The following is a 19,501-nucleotide window of genomic DNA, read 5'->3' as shown; positions in this document are numbered from 1 at the left end:
CTGTGAGTACTCCACCATCATGGCTACCAAGTCCAAGATCAAAGGGATCTACAAAAGCTTCAAATGCATTTCCAAAATCTTTGGTAAAGTCCCTTTCCATGTACACTTTCTGTGGAAATGTAAGAAATATGAACATATTTGAGCATGTTTTCCTGGGATTACAAAAAGGGTTTTTTGCTGTTGCTACTGTTGTAGCTGTGAAGGAGAGAGAGATGGAAATTGGGTATCCAACAGATGTTAAACATGTTGCACATGTTGGCTGGGATGGCGCTTCTGGCACTGCACCGAGTTGGGTATGTTTCACCATCTTTTTTTTTTTTTGCATTAACACTGTTTGGATATTCAAATACTACTGTTTGTATAGGTCCAAGTGGTCATGTGTTTATATCTTAATCGTTGTATTTGGCATGGAACTTTATGCAGATGAATGAATTCAAGACGGGTCCTGATTTTGCAGCAGCATCAATCGGTAAGTTCCCTATAAGCATATCTTTTCACTCGATTTGCCTTATTTGCTTTGATATAATCCACGTTTCCCAAAATGATATATTGATAGAGTAATATATGCATGCACGTCTAGATTGTAAATAAACAATAGATAAGATTCAATAAAGAACCTTAATGTCGTTAATAAAGGTTTTACATTCGAATATTATAAAAGTAAAGAATAATAACTGATGAACTTACATCTTATATGAGAATTTAAACCTAGATCTTTTAGGGAGGACAACGTTCTCTTTTACAACAGGAATCGCTCAATAAATTTAATAAACCTCAAATTTAGATATAGTAAAGGGTGCAAACTATAATTTTACCCGATTTTCCCTACTCATCCTTAACTATGGTCTCATTGACCTTGTTAAAATTAATGTAATATTAAGGTCAATCAATTTGATAATGTTGTAAAACAGATTTTGGACAACCTATGGGATCCCAACCTGCAACAGAGATAATAAGGAACCTTTCTTCCAAGGACTTGTCCAATGTTCCCAAGAAACAAAACTGGAAAAAGAATCCAAAGTCTTCCTCAAAATCTTCAATCAACAAACTTTGATTTCAACTGATCATCAAGAATTTGCACAGGAAAAATGGTTGCTCAAGTTCCTTTTGAGTTCATCAATGTAATAAACAAGGGTAGGAACTTAAACAATGCTTGTGTAAGTTAGATATGTTAAATGATGAACATAAAATATTTAATACTGTCATTTGTTTTTTTTTCTTTGCTATTTTCATTTTTTAATAACACAAAATAATATCTTAAATTCGTTTTATGTTGGGTGACCATATTACGAACATCGAATTTAATTTTATTTGTTAAATTTATATGAACTGAATGTTGTTTGGTAAATAGATAAATAAATAAAGATTCTTTTCTCTTGGGGTTAGGGTGAAAAAGTAAAGTTTTAAACCCTAAATTGCATTTAACCATAAATTTTCATGTAATTTCCTTTTTGACGTAATGAAAATTTTCATCCTTTACTTGTATTTTTTTCTATTTAGAATTTTCATGTAATTATTAATGTTTTATTTTTATTTCTTTTACTCTATGATCATATTCATTAGTCATTGTTAATTTTTTTAAAAATTAAATTAGGCTGATTACAATGTCTAATATATTCTAAAGATTATAAATCATTTGACAATGAATGAGTTTAAATACGTTTATTTGCAAACGTTGATACTCAAACTTAAGACATCTAAAGACAATAATCATTCATTTAATCATTGAAATAATTTGATTAGTGATTGTCATTGTTAAATTCTCGTATTACATTGTTTTGTATGGTTGAAAATGAAAATTACATAATTATAAAATATAACAAATAAAATCTTAGTACATAATTGAAATGACATCTAGACAAGACAGTAAATTGGTCGAAATGATTTAAACATTCTGATTTTGTAAACCTAATGTGTATGCTACTAATATAAATGTGTTTCTATATACACGTGTTCTTTTGTACCTACTCCTAATATATGTATGTGTTTTCCTTTTACAAGCAAAACACAAACTTTATGTCATATTGTATAATTAATATATTATGTCTAATTTATGAAATAAATTATTATAATTAATCAGTTATTAATTTTTTTTCAACAATGAGTAATATTTATTGAAGAAGAAAAAGAGCGCATAAATGTGATCGTAGTTACAGAAGAGACCTTATAAAGACATATTCTCACAACACTTAGCAATAGCAAAACATGCACAATACATAATTTTAGCACCCTAGAAAGTAAAATAATCTTACAAAGGAACGTAAATATGGGCACACTATATTGCTTGCAGACACCCTTTGAGGACAACTCCACTAAATATTCAGAGTGCAACAATAATCTAACTTACGATATAATTTCTAACATTTGAACACGGCCATTTTCCAAGATGTTTAGCAGACTAGCAACCCCGAAAACTTGTCAATTTTGGCTTCAAGAAAGATTAACAACAGCCCAACAACACAACAAAATGAAACTCCAATTGATTCCTTCTCTATTTCTAAATTTTGAGTCTCTTATTCCCCAATCCACCGCTATTGATTAATAACGAATTATACATAATATTTTAATTCATCAACTCACCATGTACATATGAGACAGGTTCTTCTATAGCTACTAATTCAACAAAACCTTCATTTCATTGTCGAAACCAAAAGCTGCAACCATTTTTGGCTCACTGAAAGTCATCCAAACTTTATTCCAATGCCAAATGATTAGAAACAAAACTCCTTTAGAGCCGAAGTAGGTCAAATGGGTTGCTAGTTAACTTCAGCTGGGAGTAATTGAGGTAAAACATGTTATATTTTGACTTAAATTATAATTGATGATTAAGTTGAATTTTATTATAATTCTAGTGGTCCAAGATTACTTGGTAATAAGTTTATTTTATATTGTAAATATTTATTTTAGGGTAATGTGAGAGAGAATTATTTTAGAGATATGTAATTCTTTTTGTGATTTTTGTAACTTTTAGGGTTTATGTTGTAGAAACAGTTTTGTGGGGATGTTGAAAGAATGTTTTGGAATATACCGGAGTTTCATATATATACTAGGTTTTGTGATACATGTGATATTATGAATTTGTACTCTTCATGCTCTCTACGTTTATAGTGGACTTTTGTTTATCTCGACCGTAGAGGTAAGCAAGACCGAGTTAAATCTTGTCTATTGTGCATGTTTTATTTTATGTTGATATCGCTTTAGTTATTTTTCTGCACCTAAATTCCTAACAAGTGATATCAGAGCTATGGTTCGGGTTGAGACGTTTTGAAGGAATTTGTTGATGCAAATTTTGTTAGCGATTTTGGAGACATGTAAAATGAATTTGCAACAATAAATTTTCAATTGTAGAGGAGTAATTCTCGATTGATCTGGTGATACTTAAATGAATATTTTGTAAGAATTGAAATTGTTGAAGATTTGACAGCGGTGCTGCAATAGATATTCGACTTACGTAAATATTAAAGTTGTTGAAGACTTGAAGAACAATTTTTGATGAACTTTAGATCAATGGGGAGATTTAATTATATTTTGACCTAAATTATAATTGGTGATTAAGTTGAATTTTATTATAATTCTAGTGGTTAAAGATTACTTAGTAATTAGGTTATTTAATAAAGTAAATATTTATTTTAGGCTAAGAATTCTTGTGGTGACCAAGTATTTGACTCTATAAATGGAGATTATGTCTTAGCCTTAAGGGAAATGTGAGAAAGAATTATTTTTAGAGAGATGTAATCCTTTTTGGGATCTCTACAACTTTTGGAGTTTATGTTGCAGAGTTAGTTTTGTAAGTATATTGGAATAGTGTTCTGGGATATATCATATTCAATATCTATATTGAGTTTCGGGATACATGTGATATCATGTATTTGTACTCTTCATGTTCTCTACGTTTATAGTGGATTTTTATTCATCTCGCCCATAGAGGTAGGCAAGACTAAACCACATTAAACCATGTCTATTGTGTGTCTTATTTTATGTTAGTATCAATTTGATTATTTTTTCGCTCCCAAATTCCTAACAATGTCATATTTGAGGAGTCATTTGCAACTTACAGCATTTTACTGAGATTATTCCACCACGTAGCATCTAAAATCTGGAGATCATCATTAGAAACTTTAGTCCATGACAAAACACGAGCATCGAGAAAAAAATTGGCCTAAAAAAAGCATATTTGTCACACACAAAAAAATATTTTCATACCTAGCCAACCAAGAGCTCCGAATGGCAACAACGACCGCGATTAACCAAAGACCACGAGAAAGACACACTACAACTAATGTTTCATTCCACACCCCACCAAAGTATATTTGGACCAGAAACAATGCATGGAACTACAATCAATAAAAAAGAGATTTGAAATTGCTTGATCAATACAAGGAGTAGTGTTTATCTTTACCCCACGATTTATGAGAAAGACTTTCGTCAGGATTCAATAGCATTCAAAGGACGCTTTTTAGGTGGAATTTTTAGTTTCCAACCAAGGTTGAAATCATATGGAAGAATATCACAATCAGTGGCAACAAGCAATGTAAACAATCTTAAAGATCCCCTTATCCTATATAAAAATTATGCCAACTAATTTGACCACCACGGTTAATCAACGAGAATATTTCACAAGAAACCAACCTGTAACACCCTAAGCCCGATTGGGCCTAAAGTGTCATACTAGGTCACCGAGGCAACCCTTGAATTTCAAAACCTGTTCATTTTCTTTTCAAATGTACTGAATGATATCATAATAAAACAAAAATAACTATTATAAAAACATTTTTACAAAAATCGAAGCTCCGTTACACATAATTTAAAACAAAATAATGCATCTTAAAGATTACAACTCAAATACATAAATAAGGTTCTATGAATACATATTTCATTAAAGCTACAATACAGTATTGTGCCGGAGATGCTGGAAATCCTACTGCGACGGTGCTCCACGAACTGCTCAAGCTACAGACATGCCAATGGAAACATCCGAAGACTGAGCTTACAAAGCCCAACAGTATAAATCGCTAATCCAAAGCAACATAAGAGTTTCATAATCGCAAGCATGCTAAGGACGTGATACTAAGTAGTAGGTATATGCATGATCATAGTCAAGTACTACCTACTTAGGGTTCAACAATTCTATCGCTAGAGTTTGAGTCTTATGCTTCCCTTAGTCTTCTACTAAGAGCCTCACCTTGAGTATACAAATATTGGGCCTTTGATCGCAATACCAAACTATGACAGAATGTAATAAGCATGATACATATCCAAACACATAATATGTATATATATAATATTGCATTGCCATCAATTCACGGAAGTGCCTTAGCACTGGTACTAAAGTGCCTAAGCACTGACAACATATATCCGGATATTTCACATTCATATATTTTAGACAATAGTCTAAACAACTAGCTAGCCTGATACCCAACTCAGGTTCATTGCTGAGTACGATACTGTAGTCATTTTAGTCACCATGCCTGAAGAGTGGTCTATGCGTGTTTCGTGATTCAACGATGATTTCTGAGTTTGTTGATCAATGTCTAAACAGCTAGCTAGCCCGATACCCAACTCAGGTTCATTACTAAGTACGACACTCTAGTAATTTTTATCATACTTATTAAGTTCACTGATGTTCTCAAAGCTCACGCTTTTTGCTATTACTAAATTCGACTGATTCGTCGTACTGCTTATCGGATGTATCTTGAAATGCTCATCGATCCCAACTATCTGTATACATCTTCAATTGAAGATACTTCAGCGTATTACACTTAATATGGTTACACCTGATGTAACATGTTCTTACAAGTTTTTCTAGGTATGTTTGATCATTTGCGTCCCTCACGAACTAAGTCTTACTATTACAGATCGAACTTAGCTCTTACGGGCCTTAAAAGAGTCAAATTTGACCATCCAAAGTGAGTAGTATCGATACTCTACTTGTAGTATCGATACCATAGGGTCAAGTATCGATAATCTTATGAGTATCGGTACCAAAAATGCATTCTGTTGCAAAATTGGGGCCTCAGTATCGATATTGTCACCCTGAGTATCGATACTTCAGTATCGGTACTCCCAATCAAAATCCCTAATTTTTTACCCCAATTTAACCAATATTGATACTCGAAAACTTAAAGGCTTATTTTAGGCTCGAAAAACACTCAAATTTCATCCTAAAAGCCATAGTTTGATTCTAAATCATGTACCAATTTTATAGGTAGTTATTTAAGGTCTTAAGGAGTCATAAATCATATTTTAAACACCTAAAACATGATTTGTATAAGAAATCAAAGATGAACCCTAAAATACTCAAAACACCAAATCTTAGTAAAATCTCTAAATTTATGAAAGCTTAATACTCCAAATGATTAGAGATACACTAACTTGATGTTAGGATCTCGAAATGAACTCCTTTAGCTAGCAATCACTTCCTTTTTTGAACTTTGTTAATTTTCCACCATTTTTCCTCAATCAAAAATGAAGACAAAGATTCTTAGTATAATAATGAAATGAGGATGATTAAGAACGAATTTGAAGTTAAAGAATATAAAGAAGAAACCACAATCACTCACCTTGAGCTAATCACTTACAAAGGAGGAAGAAGATTGATACATGCATCACAAGGCTCACATCAAAGGAAAAAGTAATAACTCTTCCTAATGATCCACTCGTTCAAGCTTTGGAAAAGAAGATCAGAACAGAAGCAGACTTGCGACGACTTTTTGAATGGGATCCTGATTGTTTTTGGTCAAGATGTCTTCTGGAGAAACAACCGTATGTCTCTTATCTTTCCAACGGTTCTTGAATCGCATCAATCCGATATCGGTAACTCAAGATATGACCATTTTACTGAAGATGATACATGCAGTAAATCCTAAACGGGATTAATACGGGATTTTGTAAATATTACGAATTTTCAATATTTATATTGATTATTTGTGATATAATTTAATATAGGATGATGAATTATATTTTAGGATCGGATTTATTATTTTATTAGGAATTAAGGTTGGGTTGAAACAATAGTTTTAGTTATTATTATTTTATTAGGAATTAGAGTTAAGACATGTTTAGTTTATTATTATTTTATTAATTAGTTATTTAGGACCTTTAGAACTCAACCCCTATATAAAGGAGGCTTCATTCAACTTTGTAAATCAAGATTTCTTTGATTAATAATACAACGAGAGTTCGTTTTTGCAAGTGCTGATTGCCTTGTGCCTTCGAAGCTTCTTTTCCTGGAGTTCTTTCAAGTTCTTGTGAGGGAGATTAATCTTCACACTCCAATTTACCTTTTCATTGCAACTAGGAGGGTTGGTTAGAGCCATATTATCGTGTTTGTCTTTTCATTGCGACTAGGAGGGCTCGATAGGACATTATCCATCGATTTTCTGCATATCCATCCACGCCATCAATCATCTTTACCGTTCACCTTCATAAGGGAGATCTTTTGATTTCTTGGTTATCTTATTTTATTTGCAATTCCTTTATCTTGTTTTAATCCTGTTTCTTACCTTGTTTCCAGCACCTAAAGAAACTCTAAGAACCTTACTTACTGCCGCCACCTTCCCCTATTCATTCTCTATTGTTCTTCATCGAGTCTAGAGCTTTCTAGGTTTCATTCTTCAACAAGAGCAACATTAATCAATCCGCCACAGCTTCCCTATCAATTGGTATCATATTTAGGTCGATTCTTGGAAAGAAGCAAGCAATCTTGCTTGTTCTTGCACACAAAACCGTCAAGGTATCCTAACGGAGCTAGTCCAGAGAAGATTCATCGTTTCAGGTTCTTTTTATTATTTTTAATTTAGATTCAAATCCTTCTTGTTAGTTTGCTAATTTTTTTTTCAAAACAAAAAAGCCAAAAAACAAAAAAACAAAAAAGCCAAAATTTCAAAAACAATTTTAAACGAAGGTATTTAGGGATGATTTTCTCCAGATATCATATTCATCTTAAGTTTAATCTCCAGTCCAAAATTCACTTCAATCAGAGTTCATTAGAGCCTTCAAATACATCATTCAAGTTTTATCTGCAGATTCGGTCTAGAATATTGTCGAATTTCTTGAAAATTCTACAGAAGGAATTTTGTGTTGAAAATTTCCAGATTGAAACACCATATATTTTAGATCATTCACACAAAAAATCAGAATTTTTTGAGATCAAAAACAACTTCGAACAAAGCGATCAAGAAAAACAGATTGTTTGAGGACTCACCGTTCAACAGAGTCTACTGGATACTACTGAAGGTATTTGGTTCTGAAATTTTACAGGTGGTTGCTTAACGCATCGAAATATATTCAAGAAATTTTCCAGAATTTTTGGATATTGGTAACCCCCTCAAAAACGTTGCTCAAGTTGATCTAGTGTTTTCTAGGTTTTCTGGTTTGGTTCTTTTTTCTCTGACTCTTAGTGCTTTAGGTTCTTTTGTTTTTTCCCTGTTATTGTTCTTTTGCATTATCTAACACATTATCTTCCTTGTGTTAGTAGGACTAAAGAGTTTGCATATTTCTTCCTCCTTTGCATTCTCGTTCTCTTGGAGTCTAACCTTTGTTTGGCCTCTTAGAGCTTTTAGGTTTTTCTTATCACCTTTGCTAGTAATCAAACTCCGATACGAACTGTGAAAGACTACTTGGTAAAGTGAGTTTTAAAGAGTACAAGATCGGCTTACTTGCCTCTCATTGTGTTACTTTCTTGGAGTGACTTGTGAGGTTTCTTGCTTTGTTGAATTTTCTTCCTTTTATTTTTATTTTACTTTAAAATTTTCTTTTGAGTGTTATGATTTCAGGATGGGCGACAATAACAACAAGACACTTACGGCTATCTTAGCCACACTTACCCGACTCACGACTCAAGTTGAAAGATTTGATGAAATCGTGAGAGAATGACAAAACCACAACTGAATCTACCAAACCAGAATCCAAGACCAAACAATGTTGAACTTTTGGTACCCGGGCGAGAACAACCACATTTTCAAGCACCCGAACTCTTTGTAAAACCAAAGTTCACGATCCCGTCTTTCAAAGGAGACAATGATCTAGACAGGTACATTGAATGGGAAGGAAAAGTTGATCTCATGTTCGCATACCATGACTGCACCCAAGCTAAACAAGTTCACCTCATCACCACACAATTCGAAGGATATGCTCGAACTTGGTGGATGCAACCAAGGAAAAAGATCCAGAACTTCCAAATTCCAACAATCACTTCTTGGACCGACCTCAAACAAACCATGAGGAAGCGATTCCTACCGATACATTATACACGATAAGTTAAACTACGACTACACCGACTTCGACAAGGTAGAAGTTCAGTTGAAGATTACTACAAGGAGATGCAGTCCTTACTCAATAGGGCTAACATAACCGAAAAAGAGAAGTCACCGTGTCAAGATTCATCGTCGGCTTAAACTCAAACATCACAGATCTTCTTGATCTACAAGGGTACGAAAACCTTGAAGATACACTAAAGAAAGCAATGACAATCGAAGCACAAATCTAAAGGAGATCTCGATTCAGTGAACATTACCAAGGTACTTCATCCTCTTACCAAGGTAATCCTTTAAATCCTTCCTCATCTTCTACTCCATCTTCTCTGAAAAAGCCAAGAGATGAAAAACCTGACAAGGAAAAAGAACGACCAACAAAGAATGACACACTTCCAGACCCTAAAGATCAAATGATAATTTGTGAGGAGGTAGGGAAAGCAAAAAAAGAAAAAGTTGAGAAAGAGGCAAAAGCAAAAGAGGTCACCAGTTATAAAAGCCAAAAGAATAATGACACATGGGAGGTGAGTGAACCTAAATGTGAAAAGAAAAGAGTGACTCAAAATTTATGTGTGAGCACAAAAGAATTGAGAGAGAACCTTCTTTACAAACAACCTTGCATCTTTGTCGCTTTAGGGAATCAATTGTTTCGATTTCTAACATTAACAAGGATTTGCCTAGTGTGTTTTCATCTCTTTTACAGGATTTTCGAGAAGTGTTACGTGATCTACCTAACGAACTACCACTGAAAAGAGGAAAACAATGCCAAACCAATCTAATTCAAGGTTCCATCATACCTCGTCAAACATACAATCTCGAAGAAACCAAAGAGTTGGATTTGTTACAAAAAGGCTACATCCAGGAAAGCCTTAGTCGTGACACCATCTTAATGACGAAACATGATTTGAACAACTCTACATGCTTTATAGTTCATGCACAGGAAATCCATGTAAATGATGAAATAGTAAAAGCAACACGAGACTGGCCCACACCATCTTCCATAGCCAAGAGTTGTCGAATAATATTAGGTGACCCTCCTGACGGGTTACCACCTGAAAGCCCTAATCACTATGCCATATCAATGAAGAGTCACGATTTACGGGAGTCCAAAGGTAAGTATTTTATTACTCATTTTAATGACATTGTAACATACTTCTTCTCCTTCTTAGAAGGCAAGGCTCGTGAAGTTGTCATCCATACTAAACACAACTCCTTTAAGTGTGTAACAGACCGAGGTAAGCAAAACACATTAGACAATGCACTACCACGAAGGTATACTCTTAAGCATGCTACTATTCCAAGAATTGAACATATAAAAGATGTATATCACGATAACTCGGATATTTCTGATATTTCTACCCATACTTTTAAAAGTGCTTTTAATGAGTTTTATCTTGTATATGAGTTTCCTTGCCAACTAAACAGGTTCTACAATCCACAAATCTTCTGCCGAGAATTCTTAATTCATGAACCACACTTAGGAGACTTAAGGGATTACTTTAACAAACAGTTGACATGGTTTTTAAACACTCATTCTCACCACACACGAATAAAACCATGGAGAAATTATCTGAAGCAATCATACAGAAAGCAAACAGTGGTCGGCGCCATGTTGAATTTCAACCTAAACATCAGATTACAAGACTTGTATGCAAAAGAGGATTTCAAGACTACAAGAAATCAGTTCCTACAAAGAAGAAACCTCGACTGAAACGCATAAAGACACATCACATTGATCCTGATAAATGTTTCACAAGTTTTCCTTTCAATATATCTAATTCTCTTTGTCTTGGATTTTTAGATTCGAGGACGAATCCTTTTAAGGAGCGGGGGAATGATACATGCACCAGAGTCCATAATACATGCTTCTTTGGACTAATGTTTCTACTTGAACCTATTAGAAGAACAAAGTCTCGAAGATTCAAAGCATATCTACTCGGTAAGCATCATGTGAATGAATCATTAAACTATTCTAATGTTACTCGCTTTAATGTTTCAGATTCGAGGTCGAATCTTTTTGAAGAAAGGGAGGATGATACATGCATCACAAGGCTCACATCAAAGGAAAAAGTAATAACTCTTCCTAATGATCCACCCGTCCAAGCTTTGGAAAAGAAGATCAGAACAGAAGCAGACTTACGATGACTTTTTGAATGTGATCCTGATTGTTTTTGGTCAAGATGTCTTCTGTAGAAACGACCGTATGTCTCTTATATTTCCAATGGTTCTTGAATCGTATCAATCCGAGATCGGGAACTCAATATATGGCCATTTTACTGAAGACGATGCATGCAGTAAATCCTAAACGGGATTAATACGGGATTTTGTAAATATTACGAATTTTCAATATTTATATTGATTATTTGTGATATAATTTAATATAGGATGATGAATTATATTTTAGGATCGGATTTATTATTTTATTAGGAATTAAGGTTGGGTTGAAACAATAGTTTTAGTTATTATTATTTTATTAGGAATTAGAGTTAAGACATGTTTAGTTTATTATTATTTTATTAATTAGTTATTTAGGACCTTTAGAACTCAGCCCCTATATAAAGGAGGCTTCATTCAACTTTGTAAATCAAGATTTCTTTGATTAATAATACAACGAGAGTTCGTTTTTGCAAGTGCTGATTGCCTTGTGCCTTCGAAGCTTCTTCTCTTGGAGTTCTTTCAAGTTCTTGTGAGGGAGATTAATCTTCACACTCCAATTTGCCTTTTCATTGTGACTAGGAGGGTTGGTTAGAGCCATATTATCGTGTTTGCCTTTTCATTGCGACTAGGAGGGCTCGATAGGACATTATCCATCGATTTTCTGCATATCCATCCACGCCATCAATCATCTTTACCGTTCACCTTCATAAGGGAGATCTTTTGATTTCTTGGTTATCTTATTTTATTTGCAATTCCTTTATCTTGTTTTAATCCTGTTTCTTACCTTGTTTCCAGCACCTAAAGAAACTCTAAGAACCTTACTTGCTGCCGCCACCTTCCCCTATTCATTCCCCATTGTTCTTCATCGAGTCTAGAGCTTTCTAGGTTTCATTCTTCAACAAGAGCAACATTAATCAATCCGTCACCGCTTCCCTATCAAAGATGAAGAAAGGAGGAAGAAGATGGAGAAAGGAGGAAGAAAAGATGAAATGGGAGAACCCCACGTCCAACTTCAAATAAAACCCCAATACGTCTTAGTGTATATATTTGTAAGATACACGAAAAATGTCTTGAATTCAACGACACCAATACGTCTTTTTTATGTCACTTGTGTATCAATGCCAAAGATAACATAAGAAAAGCGTTTTATTATTTACTCCATGTGCCAAAATATCTCTTTTAGATCACATATACATCAATGAATAAATACATCTCTTTTATCTCTCTTTCACGATACCAATACGTTGAAAAATCTCTTATTATCCAATCCTTTATAGAGAGGAAAATTTTGATGAAGATGATAGAAAATTACCAAAAGCAAGTGTGTGGAATGAGTTTTCTAAGTGCGACCAAAACATCATATGATGCAGTGGAGTCCTGAAAGAATATTTGAATTAAACTCATAGAGGAATAAATCTCAATTTGAATCCATCAACTCTTAGAAAATTCAATTTAGTCTTTTATTTAATTCATATTTTAATTTTGGCAAAAAGGCACCCAAGGCCCTGAATTTTTTTTTATAAAAAATCAATATGACACTCAACCTGTTTTTTCTATCAATGTGACCATTTGACCAACAGAATCGTTATTTTCGGCTGACATGACATGTCAACTTGCCTGGCTAACCCGTTTAATGTTGTTAGAAATTGGGTAAATTACATAATTTATAATTCAACTATCTTCTCTTCCATTTTAGTCACCAAACTTAAAAAGTTTTCAATTTAATCACTCAACTTTCGAATTATTCTTCTTTTAATCCCCAAAACTTATTTTATTATTATTTATATATGATGTGACATTTATTATTATTTTATTAATATATAAGTAAAATAATATTAATTAAATTAATTGCATAAACTTTTTGAATCAAATGGGGATTTGAACTTTTCTATGAAAAGTTCATCTTGTTCATCATTCTTGGGAAAACCCAGTTCATCATTTGAAGGATTTGGTGAGTCCGAAGTTGGAAGGGTGAAGATGTCCCAAGCGTAATCTGATTGGCAAAATGTAGTAAAGGTGGGGTTGGGTTGTGATTTAGGGTTTTGAGAATATTTTTTATTTAAATAAAAAAATTAATTTCATTAAATAAAATTAAATTAATATTTTTAATTATATATTAATAAAATAATAATAATAAATATCACATCATACATAAATATTAATAAAATAAATTATGGTGATTAAAATAAGAGTAATTCAAAAGTTGAGTGATTAAATTAAAAAAATTTAGAGTTTAGTGACCAAAATAGAAGAGAGAAGATAATTAAGTAATGAATTGTATAATTTACCTGATTAATAACAGCAGAAATTAATGGAAGCGTTGGCCAATAATAAAAATATTAATTAAAGGATCACATTAAATTCTTTTTTCAAGTTGAAATGATACATTGATAAAAAATAAAATAAAATGAGGGTCACATTTAATTTTTTTCTAAAAGTTCAGGGGCTTTGGGTGTTTTTTGCCTTTAATTTTCATTCTAAAACCAAACTGAAATTTAATTTGATGTGAGAAAGGACGGCTGCATTTGACAATTTTTACATCAAACAAGTTGATGTAGGTATTCTGTCACATCGTTTCGTAGGCAGAGAAGCAGAGCCCATCTCATCCACTTTTTCACTCGTAACTTTAAATGTCTGCTTTTGGCAATGTCTATATCAGACACGTACATCAGCAAGATTTGTTCTGAATTAGGTAATCGCCATGGATGTCGCCTTGAAGCTTAACTTTGGTGTCTTTCTTTTACATATTCTCTTCTTGCCTTCTTCCATTCCATGCGATCTTTTAAATTTCAGACAGAGCAATGATAATTTGTCTGTGTTTCCTACAAATTTTCTCTTTGGAACAGCCTCTTCTGCATATCAGGTTTGCCTCACTGGTCTTTAATCTGTTAAAACCATTAAAAATACAGTTTTTTATCTTCTTTTGTTTAAAATAAAATCTGGGTTTTGGCAGTATGAGGGTGCTTACTTGAGTGATGGTAAAAGTTTGAACAATTGGGATGTTTATTCTCATAAACCAGGTAACTTCCATCACTCCCATCTTTAGAACCACCATTTGTCGTTGTTCCCTTGTGGTTGTTGGTTGTAGTTATGGTTAAATTTTATAAAAGATCCATGTGCTATTTGTTTTTTAGGATTTTGTCTCTTTACCTTATTTTGGTCCTTTCATGTTGTTGTACTTCTCGAAATGTGTATTTTTAGTCCTAATGTTAATTTTTTATATTAATTCCATAAAAAAAGTATAAATATGTACATGGACGTAGCTATGTGTATGGTGAGAGGGTCCTGCTGGTTTTAAAATTCGTAAGCTAGAAAATCTAAGTTTTCTACTTTTGGCTTGCCCTTTTTTCGGTTTAATACCAAAATAATAAGTGCTTCGACTATACCCAAAATCTCGAATTGGTGACTAAACTATTTTTTCACCTATCCAGATGCTTAGCATTTATAAACGTTGTCCTGCCTTCAACGACTTTAATTCTTTCGTTAAGGGACACGTGTCAATATAATGACCAACCTCATTTTCCCTCAGCGACCAAAACTCCCATAAAATTTTGACCGATTGATGACCGATCAAAGACGAACCAATGTTTTATACTCCGCGAAACTTTGGATGAAAATCGTGATTCCACGTAATCTCGATTGTCAATCGACGATAACTACGACGACATATGGCTAGGAGGATGGTAGGGATTACGTCGACGGTAGAGATGGGTATATGTGCTAAGGTCCGCGGGCTACCCGTTTAACCCGCGGTCCGTGCGGGTTTTGTACATCAAAAATTGAAGCTCGTTTAAATTGTGGGTTTTTTTAGCCCATACCGTTAAACCTGCTAGTTTAATGGGTATAACCGCGGGTAGCCCGCGAAACTCGCAATAGCCCGCTTAATTTAAAATTTATAAAATTTTAGAGAAAATAAACTTAAATAATTTTATAGAAAAAAAAATTACCTATAAATATGATGTTACTTATAACCATTGTAGTTCTTAAATTTATTAGGGCATTTGTCATAATTCTACCGTTGCTTGATATTTGTTTTTCATTTACAATGTATCAAATTATTCTTCATTTTAAAAAATAATAGTTAAAAGATTTATATAGTATTTTAGCCTTATAAAATTTACAATTGAAAACATACTTTTTCAACTTTTAAAGACTTTTACAAAAGAAAAATTGTTAGATTTGTATAATGTTTGACTTTGTTGAATTTTTCTGTTTGAATTTCTGCTTGCAGACACTTTTGTGTCTTCATATTATAGCCTTGAATAATCGTGTTTTATAAAAGTATAATGTGGTTATTTTTTTATTTGTTTTTTAATTTGGTGATACAAGTGAATATTATTTTTTTTAATTTGAGTTTAAGTAATTATATCGTTATATATATATATATATATATATATATATAATGATTAAAAAATTAAAAAATATATTATTTTATAATCATTTCCGGCTATTTCAAATAAAATTTAAATATTATTTATTATTTTGACGGTGCTACATTCCTTTTCAAGTTACTGAATCATTTTTAAAGGTATAGCAAGTTAGAACATTATTTTTTATTGCATTTAAAGCATTTAAAATTATTTTTATTTAATGGGCCGCGAGTAAACCCGTTTAACCCGCGGGTTAAACGGACGGGTCGCGGGCCTTAAAATTCAATACCGTTTATGATTGCGGGCTTTTTAAACCACTCCGTTTAAACCCGCACCGTCAAAACCCGCGGACTAAACGGGTGGGTAGCTCGTATACCCACCTCTAGTTGGCGGCGGTGGTCGTGGTGGGAAAATGCATCAACAGTTGGTTAAGGATAGGATTTTGGAATTTTAGATATTTTGAGGTTTGTTATAATTTTATAGAAATTAGAGTTTTTTATAAATACAATAATATTTAAAAAAATAATTTCAAATCCACTAGATTGTGACACATGTCACTTAACGAGAGAAATTAATGTCGTTGGCGGCCCGGGCACCTAAATGTGTAATGTTTGTAACGTTAGGTACTTGGGTGGGTCAAAAAATAATTTAGGCACCTATTCGAGATTTTGGGTATGGTTTGGGCACTTCTTTTGGTATTAAACTATTTTTTTCTTCTTTTCTGAACCTTTTGGCTGGCATTGTATGAATAACTTTGCAATCCCTTTTATTAAAATAAACAAAGAGAAAATCAACCCTTCAACATGATATATGATTGATATCACAGGAAATACAATTATTGATGGAAGCAATGCAGACATAGCTGTGAACCATTATCATCAGTATCAGGTATGACTAGCTACTTCCATACTCCACATGATTGTGTGTCAAAAACCGCTCCATTGGTCATGATCGTATAAATTGGAATTGTCTTCTTTGAATATTTATCTCGAGAATCAATCTCGAAACATAATACACAGAAGAAATGTATGCAAATTAAAGAACGATCCCCTTGTGCGTCAAGTTTGGAGTTCGAACTATAGGAACGCACACGAGAGTGATAAACGACTTGCGCTCAAGCGGTCTATTATCGTTTATTATGGTTCTGATATAGGAAGATATCGAGCTGATGCATTCGCTTGGTGTCAATAGCTACCGGTTCTCTATTTCTTGGGCCAGAATTTTACCTAGTAAGTCTTTTGAATGTGTCATTTATGATGTTACGTGAAGCTTAAGTTATGGTTAACTGAAATAAGATGTGTAATTCCAACAGAAGGGAGATTCGGGAAGATCAATGAAGCTGGTATCGGGTTCTACGACAACCTTATCGATGCTCTCCTAGTTAAAGGTTTGTTTTCCTTTCTTTGACAGGTTTTCTTAAGCTTTTTTTCGTAAATGTCACGGCCAGAGGGTCATTGCAACTCGGTTTCGACACATTCTGCAGGCATTCAACCGTTTGTAACATTGACACACATCGATCTTCCTCAAGAACTTGAGGACAGATATGGAAGTTGGCTGTCTCCTCAATCACAGTAACTATCTTGTTCAACTTTTAGTTCTTTCATGGGATGAAAATGGCATCCCACATTGGATCTTTAACTCTTGTTTCGATCGCAGGGAGGATTTTGCATATTTTGCTGATATCTGCTTTAAGTCCTTTGGAGACAGGGTGAAGTACTGGATCACCTTCAACGAACCTGATTACCAAGTCATGTATGGGTACCGTACCGGTGAATTCCCACCTTTGCGCTGCTCCTGGCCATACGGAAATTGTACCGATGGTGATTCGGAGAAGGAGCCGTTTATAGCAGCCCACAATATCATCCTAGCACATCTAGCCGCTGTTCGTATTTACAGAACCAAATACCAGGTACCATTACTGCACTAAGCATCCAATTCAATGTCATTAATGCAAAGTAAGCTTGATCAACAACATCAATTTTTTAAAACTCTAGGAATCGCAAGGAGGTAGCATCGGAATCGTCTTGCATTGTGATTGGTATGAACCGATCAGCAACTCTATAGCCGATAAGCTAGCAGCTGAAAGAGTTCAAGCCTTCACCATTAATTGGTAGGTAACTTCACCATTATCTTCTTCAATTTCATCATAAAAGGAAGCGGCAGCTCAAGGAATCGAGCACAAGAATGTAAATCGGATGTCGGGATTCAAACTGAACGCTACCTCATAAGGGTGGCTGCCCGATTAAGCATTTGCGAGTGCTTACAGCATTCTAAACTTGCATATAGGTTCCTAGAGCCAATCATATACGGAAGATATCCTCATGAAATGCAAAACATTCTGGGACCAACTTTACCTGAACTTTCAACCACCGAGAAGCTGAATAAAGGGCTCGACTTCATCGGAATCAACCACTACAGCGGATTCTATGTCCAGGATTGCATGTTCTCCGCATGTGAACCGGGACCAGGAACCTCAAGAACAGAAGGATTTTGGGGACGAAGCTCAACGAAAAATGGCATCCCCATAGGAGAACCTGTAAGTAACCTTAATTTATGAAATCGTGATTATAGTACCATATTGCATCTTGACTTAAGCTAACAACCGGAGCCTTTCGACTATACAGACCGACTTGGCTTGGCTGAATGTTTATCCCCAAGGAATGGAGAAAATCATAACCTATCTCAAGGAAAAATACCTGAACATACCTATGATCATTACTGAAAATGGTAGGATAAACCAAAAGGTATGATCTAAAGGAAAATGTTTCGTATATACTGATAATGTTTAGTGTTCCATGTAGGATATGGTGATATGAATAAAGCAGAATCCATCACAGAAGAACGTTTACGAGATGTTAAAAGAGTAGAGTACATGGCTGCATACTTGGATGCATTAGCAACAGCAATCAGGTATATATATATATATATACACACACACAGCCTTCAGGTTATTATGCGGTGTCAATGGAACTATGACTCAAACATAAGCGATTAATGTTATTCTCTTGAATGCTATTAGGAAAGGAGCAAACGTGAAGGGTTACTTTGCCTGGTCTTTGTTGGACAACTTTGAATGGAACAGCGGATTTACAGTCAAGTTCGGACTTCACCATGTCGACCATAAGACCTTAATGAGAAGACCGAAATTGTCGGCTACTTGGTACAAAAATTTCTTGACAGAGGTAAAGGAACACCAGCAAACCGGATATGCTAAGGATAGCCCTGTCTATTATTAGTCTGCTCCTGCATCTTTGCTCGAATATAGTTGTTCATTATAAGACTGAAGAGAAGACCAAAGTCGTCAATTTTTACTTGGCAGAACAGAACATTCTAAAGTCTGGGTCCAAATTGGATGTTTGGGTTAATTTGTTTGTATAAATTCTGGATTTTTTAGGTCCAATGCTATGTATATCTCCTTCGTCATGTTAATCATTAACCTGCCTTCGGGTAAAATTGGACCAATAATCTAAGCGGAATTTTTATTTGGTCCAATAGGTCAACTCCAACATGATTTTGCATTCTATGGCATTTGCTATAGTGTATGATAAACTCGTCACACCTACATGATGAGTTTGACCGGGTAATATTTTTTAATAGACTGAGGCCTATGGGCACCATAGGATCAAAAATTTTAATATATTTCTTGAAACTCATCATGCTCACGTGACGAGTTCTATTTAAATACATTAATTTTTTTTTTAATTAAAATAATTTATTTTTTAA

General features: G+C 33.9%; 2 protein-coding genes across 2 annotated transcripts; both read left to right on the top strand.

Moving 5' to 3' along the window:
• Positions 1 to 11: 11 nt before the first annotated feature.
• Positions 12 to 1,054, top strand: LOC120183420 (CRIB domain-containing protein RIC10-like). The gene is made up of 4 exons (XM_039188122.1): positions 12 to 83; positions 196 to 293; positions 424 to 469; positions 912 to 1,054. The coding sequence occupies exons 1-4, from the start codon at positions 20 to 22 to the stop codon at positions 1,052 to 1,054; spliced, it is 351 nt and encodes a 116-aa protein (XP_039044053.1). The 5' UTR covers positions 12 to 19.
• A 13,031-nt stretch (positions 1,055 to 14,085) lies between these two features.
• Positions 14,086 to 19,147, top strand: LOC120183408 (beta-glucosidase 46-like). Its single transcript, XM_039188111.1, has 12 exons — positions 14,086 to 14,271; positions 14,362 to 14,428; positions 16,605 to 16,666; positions 16,932 to 17,007; positions 17,091 to 17,165; positions 17,262 to 17,349; positions 17,435 to 17,687; positions 17,773 to 17,888; positions 18,065 to 18,314; positions 18,403 to 18,505; positions 18,580 to 18,688; positions 18,798 to 19,147. The coding sequence occupies exons 1-12, from the start codon at positions 14,110 to 14,112 to the stop codon at positions 19,012 to 19,014; spliced, it is 1,578 nt and encodes a 525-aa protein (XP_039044042.1). The 5' UTR covers positions 14,086 to 14,109; the 3' UTR covers positions 19,015 to 19,147.
• Positions 19,148 to 19,501: the final 354 nt, after the last annotated feature.

The sequence above is a fragment of the Hibiscus syriacus genome, unplaced genomic scaffold, assembly GCF_006381635.1.
Source record: "Hibiscus syriacus cultivar Baekdansim isolate YM2019G1 unplaced genomic scaffold, ASM638163v2 tig00112762_pilon, whole genome shotgun sequence".
Taxonomy (NCBI): Eukaryota; Viridiplantae; Streptophyta; class Magnoliopsida; order Malvales; family Malvaceae; genus Hibiscus; species Hibiscus syriacus.
Note: the sequence above shows the minus strand (reverse complement) of the source record. Positions and strands in the feature narration are given on the sequence as shown.

Excerpts from the sequence above, each read along its gene's own strand:
- LOC120183408 (XM_039188111.1), top strand. The coding sequence starts at position 14,110 with ATGGATGTCGCCTTGAAGCTTAACTTTGGTGTCTTTCTTTTACATATT. Across the intron at positions 17,350-17,434 it reads TGGCTGTCTCCTCAATCACA|GGAGGATTTTGCATATTTTG; the intron begins GTAACTATCTTG and ends TTTCGATCGCAG. Across the intron at positions 17,889-18,064 it reads CAAGCCTTCACCATTAATTG|GTTCCTAGAGCCAATCATAT; the intron begins GTAGGTAACTTC and ends ACTTGCATATAG.
- LOC120183420 (XM_039188122.1), top strand. The coding sequence starts at position 20 with ATGGCTACCAAGTCCAAGATCAAAGGGATCTACAAAAGCTTCAAATGC. Across the intron at positions 84-195 it reads ATGCATTTCCAAAATCTTTG|CTGTGAAGGAGAGAGAGATG; the intron begins GTAAAGTCCCTT and ends CTACTGTTGTAG. Across the intron at positions 294-423 it reads CTGGCACTGCACCGAGTTGG|ATGAATGAATTCAAGACGGG; the intron begins GTATGTTTCACC and ends AACTTTATGCAG.